This window comes from Cryptomeria japonica, chromosome 5, assembly GCF_030272615.1.
Source record: "Cryptomeria japonica chromosome 5, Sugi_1.0, whole genome shotgun sequence".
NCBI classification, from domain to species: domain Eukaryota; kingdom Viridiplantae; phylum Streptophyta; class Pinopsida; order Cupressales; family Cupressaceae; genus Cryptomeria; species Cryptomeria japonica.
Genome location: NC_081409.1, coordinates 671,459,919 through 671,469,207, shown reverse-complemented (window position 1 = coordinate 671,469,207; position 9,289 = coordinate 671,459,919). Strand labels below are relative to the sequence as shown.

General features: G+C 33.5%; 1 protein-coding gene across 1 annotated transcript in view; it reads right to left on the bottom strand.

The window, feature by feature from the left end:
* Window positions 1-910: 910 nt before the first annotated feature.
* LOC131039530 (uncharacterized) overlaps window positions 911-9,289 on the bottom strand; it is a 129,476-nt gene continuing 121,097 nt past the window's right edge. The window contains exon 6 of the mRNA XM_057972313.2: window positions 911-935. Within this exon, the coding sequence (XP_057828296.1) occupies window positions 926-935 (10 nt within the window). The 3' untranslated portion in view covers window positions 911-925. The remainder of the gene's footprint in view (window positions 936-9,289) is intronic.

Here is a 9,289-nt window from a genome sequence, read left to right as displayed (position 1 = left end):
TTTTGTTTATGTTTTATATGTGTTTCTATTTTTTGTGACTTCAAAGATTTAAAATTGCACAATACTAACCTATAAGATTAGTTTAGGAAGTGTTTGCACATACTTTTCTTTCACAAATGTTCACGTCATCTTGCATGACCTCAAACTAAAAATTACAACATAATTTCATCCAACTTCAACACATTTATATTTTAAATCAAGGAGACCAGATAATTCCACAAAAGGGACTATGTTGGTCCCATGTGTCATCCCAAAAAAGAGAAAGGTCACACTTCCCCATAATCTAAAAAAGATCAACTTTAGTCATGTTACTATGCAACCTTTGAAAGGAAACTTGCAACCATCATTATGACAATTTCCATATAACCCATTTAAGATTTAAATCAAATCAACACATAGAAGCCATATGCAAAGAATAGACAATATACCCATGACAATGTGACACAAGATATATCCTGGGAAAACCCTCACGAGGGAAAAACCCAACCTGCAAAAGCATCATCCACCATGTACTATCAGCAATGCGTCCATTACAATACAAATATGGAAAGTCTTCGAAAATCTAGTCATAACCAAGCACTCTATGTGACCAACCATGAATCCACACATCCATGCCATGCTTCCTCCTTCACAAATGCTAATCTGGCTAACCCAAACAACTACCCTTGTGGTTGCTTTTATAAACACGAGCTCCCACAAAACCATCAAGTAGTATTACATCAAAACCATGTGCCCAAAACCATGTGACAATAAAATATAATATTTTTTCTACCTACCCTTGACCCACATTTAATATTGGGTACTTCATCACAATTACAGCCTCCAATATTAAATAAATATAATATAATAATACCAATGTGTCAATATAACTCATCAAGTGGTTACAAGAATATTCCAAGAGAATCTCTACATGTTGCACGTCCATCTAGGTGCTCCTAGATGCAACAATAAAATATGATATTATAAAATAATTCCATGTCCACCTCACACAATAATTAAATAATACAACAATGAAACATCATTATGCAAGGTGTACAACACCATTTTCCCAACAACTTTATTGTCTTTCACATTTGAGAACCTTTGCCAAGGGTTGATAGACTATGAATGAAAGAATGATTCTTAAATTTAGGTACTTATGCTTAAGAAATCTCCCCCATAAAACATGTTCCTCTACAACCATCTCAAATATAATTAGTAAGCAAGAGATATAGTGTTAAAAAGGGAAGATCTCAAAACTAATTCCGCCTCTTTTTTTAGGCCAACAAATTTTATCCCAATTAACCAAGTGTCATTTATTTTTGTCTAAATTTATTTCCCAAAGAAACTTTTTCATCTTATGGTCAAAACATAAAAGATGCCTTTTGGAGCTACAAGAGTTATGAATTTACAAAGCAGGAGAGCTTGAATCATAGTTTAAAAAAGGACAATATGATGTCTCCAATGATTGGAATGATGCTCACTATAATACAACATAACATTTCAATCTTTTTTCCTAGGACAAGTTGGGGAAATAGGGATACCCAAATATTTGTGAGAAGAAGAAACTTGAAAATGAAGAATAATAACAATTTTTTCTTGAAGATTCAAGTCTGTATGGAAAAACAAAACTTGAGGCTATTGTTAATTCAAGAGTTGATCAAATGCACTAATATAAATGTCAAAACTTTCCTAAGAGCAAAAGCTTCTCAAAGATTGGCATTGCCCATAAAACAAGTAACATCCACAAACTAGAGGTGGGTAGGTGGATCTATACCTTGCACAATATGAAATCCAAAAATAGAATTAAAACATTTGAGATGCTCTAAAAACCTGCCAAGTCCTTCCACCACAATGAGAAAGAGAGAGAGGATATCTCTAATGTAAGCCTCTTTTAAAGTAAAAAATAGTACAAGGAGAATTATTTATAAGCATTAAAAAAGGAATAAGTGTTCTCCCATGTTTAGATTTATCATGATCAATCTCGTGAGTTGCTTTGAGTGCCTCTTATCTCCCCTATTTGTTATTCTAAGTTTGTTTAGTACCCATAGCCTAGGTTGAAGGATTATATTTTCTTTAAATAGTCTTGACTTCAAGATATCTTTTGGATAAAAGATGAAAATGTTTTCTTATTTATCATAGTGCTCGATAAGGTTTTAGGGACATGTTCTAGCTTTTCTAAGGCAATAAGAGTCTCCAGAACATTAAGAGTTTGAAAGTTAGGAATAAAAAAAGGGTTCTAACAATAGACTTACTTTGCACAAAATAAGCATGGTGGACATTAGCAATGGTAGTAGATATATCAAAAATCTTTGTAGAAAGTGAAAGGACTTGTGTTGTATGAATTTGCTTCTCATTGAAAAAAATAGCATATTATAGTTTACCTTGAATTTATTGATCCAACATCGTTTCGTCATTCCTTTAATTTGTTATCATCTCTTTACAATTTCATATTGAGCACCTTAAAATTATTATTATTATTTCTATTACCAACTTTATCTCTTCAAGGATTTAGAGGAGGTTGAGCTTTACCTTTCCTACAAGTCATGGTAAATCCATTATTATTAGGATCTAGCATAAACACTTGATTATCTTGCTGAATTTGTTGCTTATCATTTTTATCCTCTTGTGCTAGTTTCTTGAAAGAATCATTTGACTTGAGTTGGGGACAACTACGATATGGATGTCCATACTGATAACATTCCCTACATATGAAATAAATAGCTTAGTATCTAGGGTTTGATGCCAAAAAAAGTTATCACCTAAATACTAAAGCTTTATGAGAAATTTTATGAAAACTGAATACTAAAGCTTTATGAGATCTAGTTCAACACATATTTGAGCATAACTAAGGTTCCCAAATAAGAACCAAATGAATCATCCAAAATATTTTGAGAATTCATCTTTTTAGGAAACCAGTGGCAAGGAAAATATAGACAAGTCTAAATCAAAAACTTAGAAAAAGTGTTGAAGTTGCGATAAAATCTAGATGCCAAGGTTTCATGAAAAGATAGGCATGTTTGAAGAAATAAGGACCTCCTTAAAAAAATTGGACATCGTTAGAAACATTATTGAAAGAAATGAAAAAATACCCATTGACAACTAGTATTATCTCAATGTTTTCTTCAATTATCCAATATCTATGAGCCCATTTCTAAGCTTCCCCAAATTCAATGAAACCTCCATGAACTTATAGATAATGACATCTCTACCTTATGATTATTTTTTTGGGGGAATCCCCTTGCTTCAAGGAAGGCAACCATTAATTTTAAATCGTTTGCTTTTTATTCTTGAAAAAAAAATACTATCTTTAAGTTAGATGTACACAAATATTTGTTGCATTAGCTTCATGCATGGAATGACTAACATGAATATTTGTTGCATTATCTTTAAAGGAGAGACAAGAGGGACTTAGAGACTCAAGTGACTAAGCCATAAAACTATCTAGAAAACAAAAAGAAGAATAGAAATAAGAAAAAATTGAACTTCGAAAGACAAAAAAAAACATGATAGAGCTTTGACTGCAAAACTTTTGATATGACAATATATAATTTGAACAAAGATGTTTCTCCCCAACCCTAAAATATTAATTGAACCCTGATTGAATGTTTTTTTAAACATTTGTAAGTTTAGAAAATATACTTTCATTTTTTACAGTTGATTTTGATTTTGACCCATAACTCTAGAGAGTCTAATAGTAACTCACCAAAACTCACAACCAAATCCATAGATCCTAGATGGTCTTTTTCAACTCAAGACTTATAATGTACCAAGTTTCAGCACGTCTAGGAACACTGATTTCTAACTTATAAAGTATCTTCCCACAATCCTCCGAGCCAAAAATAAAATAAAAAAGTTTAATAGTTCTTTTATATTGACATCAAGGAAAACTTAGTGGTTACCACAACTAATTACCAATTATTAATATTTTTATTAATTCACTTTGACAAGCTCACAAAAAGCACATTATAACACTTACGATTGGCATGAGTAGATATAAAACCCAAACTCCATCAGATTTCATTCAATGTTTATATATCTAACCCATATACCACCAAACTTGGAGGAATGTTTCACCTCCCACCGTGTTTTCATGAGTTGTCATCCCTGAATTTATTTCAAGCGATCAAGGGGCTTACTTGGAAACTTATTACTGGACGCAAATGAGCTGGATCCCCATGCATTTTCTTTTACCACCAGGTACTTCATTGTTGAAGAATTAATTGCACCCACATGATAGGGCCTTGGCCACATGTTCCAACAATGTTTTTGATCTACTGCTACCTGACAGTGCAGATCTCTAGTGTCTCAAAGGTAATCTTACATTGCTAACATAAGAATCAACAGAATATAAATTTGAAGCGAATACAACCAAAGAGTTGATTAAAAAATGCCAAGAATACATGAATTGCACAAAAAACCACTACTTGAACGACATGGCGAACAATTTGGTTTTTGCAGAGATAAACAGTCAACAGCATGAGAGATAAGATAAATTATCAAGCTGCGCCTACTGTTGCAAAAAAACCCAAGCCCAGTATATTGTACCAGTATGTTGGTACAAGTATGGCACAAACCCTAGGGCACCTTAAGTGCATCTAGGATGTACCCAGATTTCAAGACATGTGAACTCAAATTAAAAGCAGCTGATTAACACACACTATCCACCAAGTTCCCGAAAGGTTAAAACTTTAAAATCATTATAAATTCTAAGAACCTAATCCATCTTCACCCATAAAGCAAACTGATTTAATGTCATTCCCTTCCTTCAATTATGACTCGTTCAGACCACTACACCCATATATTCACTGCTGGAAGTTTTAGAGAAATTGAACAAGACGAGGAACTTTTTTCTGGATGGACTCATTTCACTATCATTTGACTGCAGAGAATTGGATCGCCAAGTTGAAAATTTTTGGACAGTCGAAATGTAGTTTTTTAAGTGCATGGAAATGAATGTAGAAAAAGGTAAAGTTAGGGTTGTGTTAAGGTCACAGCCAAGCTAGATGTCGATTGGCTGCATGCGATGCTCCTTGTGGAAGCTCATGAACTCTTCACCACGCTTGGGAGTATACCAGGCCTTGACAATCGGCCCACTCCTGCAATACCCATTTACCTAATAATATACCCCTGGGTTTCAACCTCATATTTGTATCTGATTACACAAGTTCTGGAGATGTACGTTCAGTGGTCCACACCCATACCTTGCATATCTCAGCAACCCCATTTCTTAGTAACATTTGAAATCGAAAAAAAAATGATTTATGCTCCTACAAATAAAAATTCAAGCATCAGTCTTATCAGTCCAACGACAAGGAAAAACCATCAACAGCAATCATTCAATAATATCAGCAAGAAGACAACAGCAAAGAAAATGAAAACATCCGCCCCTAATGTATATAGTGAAGCTGACAAAATAACAAAAAGCAACTCTCCTGGGTAGAAATACATTTGGAAGTCACCCTTAAATGCAACAGCACTGAATCTTCTACAGGGCCAATCTTGGCTCGGAGACAACTTTATCATCCTTCTGCCGCATGGGTACTTGTAACCAATACAAGCTTATAACTATGCTTGCAAAATGCAAAACAATTTCTAATGAACGGAATTTCAAGCCCCATATAAAATACAGGTCAAATATACACAAATGCCAGATTCTTGGATTCGGGAAAATTGAAGAGTAGGAATAAAGGGCTAGATGACAGTCTCGTATGCCTTGGACTTAAATGCTTTCTATAATATTTAATCAATCAGTACCATTGTAGCCAACCAATTAAGACTATCAGAAACAAGCTTATGTTATTTGAAGAATTGGAAAGACAATGCAAATAAGCCACCGAAAAAAATATCACAAGGGGAGCATAGAATCAGCCGATTAGATACTGAACTAAATAATAGTATAAATATTTTTATGCAGGCAACGTTAAGAACCCTATAAACAGAATCACTCTCGACCTATAGCAGTACAACTTATTTTGAAACATCATAATGATAATTATAATACTTAAGCAAATTGCATTACTCACACTCTACTAATGGCGATGAAATACTTTATTTGCAGAAAACATCATGGGGAGCCAATAAATTATACTAGCACTTGTATTTCTAGGAGGTTCAAGGGATAGGTCGATAGGAAAACAAAGCTACAATATAATTAGATTTTAATATGACAAATTTAATTATATTAAAATAAAAATGTGTATGTGTATCATGGTATAATGTTGTTAAATGTCTTATTTTTTATTTCTTTCAACAATTAGTACCCACTTGACATTAATTAGTATTACATAGGAATGTCTCTCTTTTTTTTGTAGCTTCTATTTTAGAATTCTAGCATTTGTTTGCATTAAACCACAATATTGTAAGATGAGAAAACCACAATGTGTAACTATTTTACAACATAATGATTAAAAAACTAATTTTTTTAGAAAGAAGTTAAAACTTTAATTTTTATTTTTCATCATCATCAATTGTCCTTGTAATTGATTAGTTTTAGTTTTTTTTCTCTGCTAAATAAGGAAATAGTTAAAAGTTTATAACTTTGAGAGAGTGTCTAACAATCTTCAGGTCATGGAAAAAGTTTCTTTAGGTCATGGAAAAAGTTGAGACCAACTTGATGCCCTAGTGTGCATGACTTAAAACTTAAAAATAATACATACCACTAAGAAAAACACTACGTAAGCCTCCATCTTAAGAAGATGCTTAATGTTTTAAACCCTTTCTTTTAATCAAATAATTATGATAAAAATCATATTATATATCATAAAAGAAAGCCTACCACCTAAAAATGTAGCCATCAAAAATTGTTAGCGTTGGGATAGGGACATGTTCCATTTTACTATACTAGAATGTGGAGTTTTTTAGTAAGTGTATTTACCTATTTAAACTAAGAACCTTTCTTAATTTAATGCAATTTTGGTGCAACAAATTATGAATATTTAATGCTTCTCAAGTGAAGAAAAATCCATAAAGTGTGGGCTTTGACTTACATCAATGTCGCTCATCAACAAAAGTACAACCATGTCTTAAATGATCCAAAGACTTTTACATGCATGTCAATCACACATTGAAAATTAAAACAAACATGCACAACACAAAGGTTTTTGTGCAACAAACACCTATAAATATAACTTGTGGAGGAAAAGCATGAATATATGTCACTCATATATGAATTTTTTTTTGCAAATTCTTGGATCAAGATCCATGCTTCACAATTGAACCAAATAAATTTGACGACTTTCAAAACACATTGAATTGCTGCTGTGTGTGTTGCATGCTCCTTTGGAGTTGGTGAAAAAAAATGACAAAAGTCTAAATTTTTTGCATTTCAACACTATGATTCGATGTCAAGGATTTAAATTTGAACTCAAAGCACCAAGTTTGTCTATGAATTTTTGAATTTTTGAATTAATAAGTGAACTAAATATGTATATCCCCTTATAATTGTATAAATTTGAAAAGTGCTCAAGAATATTTAAAATTATGTTTAAAAAATTACATGCAAATATATATATATATGACTAGATCTGTAAATGTCTCAACAAAACCAAAGAAATAGATCTTACATCTGTTCAATTGGATCTGCAAACTGTTCTAAACAGCTCAGTGGATAAGAACTCTAAAAAAAATGTGAAAGTATCTTGGAGCAACAAAATTTTGATCATGAGAATGAGTGGGAATCTGGACAGGTTTTATGCACATACCACAACTGAGAAAAACAGAATGTCAAAGACATAATAGTTGCCCAGGGAGACATAAATAAAATCGTAGAACCAGTGGCTTTATTTAATAGATGAAAACACAAGAAAAAATGTGGATCCCAGTGATCTCCGCTACATTCCCTTATGCTTAAATGAATGTCCATTCCCTGTTCCAAAGGTTCCCATATTGGCACAGGTGGGGAGGATGCTGGCAAAGGTTGTAAAATTTGGCTTTACACTTACCAATTGCATTCCCTTGAAAGTTTGTAAAGCCTTTTCAACAAATCCAAATTTTGCATATCCAACGACCATTGCAGTCCATGAGACCACATTTCTTTGAGGAATTTTGTCAAACAGTTCACGTACCCTGTCTCTGCTTCCACATTTTGCATACATGTCTACCAGGGCAGTTGCAACTACAACATTTGACGAAATTCCTTTATCTTCAGATGTCCATACCTTGTTCTGAATCTCCCATTTTGACACAGGCTGGGAGTACCCCGGCAAATATGATTTGATCTTGAGGATACCCAATTTTGTAGCAATCCCCAATAAACATATACCATGAGACGCTGTCTCTTTCTTTCATATGGTTAAACACTTTACAAGCATCAATCAAATTTTCACACTAGAAGCTTATTATAAAAATTTGTGCGTGCAGCATATGCAAATTTCCTGTGAGCGATGAAAGAGGGAAATAAAAGTTGTGCGTTTAGGAAATGCAAATTGCCTGTGAGCGATGAAAGAGTGAACTATTTTTTATTGTGAAAGCACGTTCTGAGAACGCAGGTCTGAAATAATTGAATATAACAGAATTCTTTTGGAATGAACTAAAACACAACAAAAAATATCCAGGATGCAAATTGCCTCCATATTAGCTTGTGAAGGCAGGTTTCTGAGAATGTGGGTAGCGACAGCATGTTCACTCCAGGGGTTGCCGATAAAATTGTCTCAGTGGTGGTTAAAGAGGTACAAAGGTGTAGCGCTGGAAATGGCAAAGCATCCAATTGTACAAGATATTGAAAGGTCTGGTAGTGAGGACAGAGAGGGCGAAGTTGAGATAGTGGCATCATTGGCACAGGGGATCACAGAAAACAACCCCGCCAAAGAATCATACAATTGCAACTGGATAACGACAGTTTTATTTAACGGGTAACCGGTTTCCGATGTGAAATAGTGGTATAGGAGCGTGAGACAGGTTTTCAGTTCAATTGTGGAAACCCAAGTCCACAATAGAAGCCTATCGGCTAAAAATTGAACTTTTAGTGTTTAGCCACACAAAATTATCCTCAGTGAAATAGACGCCATTCCTAGTATTAAATGTGACTTTGAATTCATGCGAATGCTACCCTAAAAAATTCTTGCTCTCTATGCAAAAGCTTTAGTCTTATTTTGTGTGAGCTCTTAATATTACTTGTTACCATCTATTGATTCCTGTACGAGACTTGGAAAGAACATTGTCAACATTACCTATCACAAATTTCAGATCTTCTCTGTAAAAGCTTTAGTCTTATTTTTTCATGCGTTATTTTTATACTCGTGCATTACAATCTATTGACTCCTATACAAGGCTTACCTGTAAAGGAGATCGTTACCTTTACCTATCACAG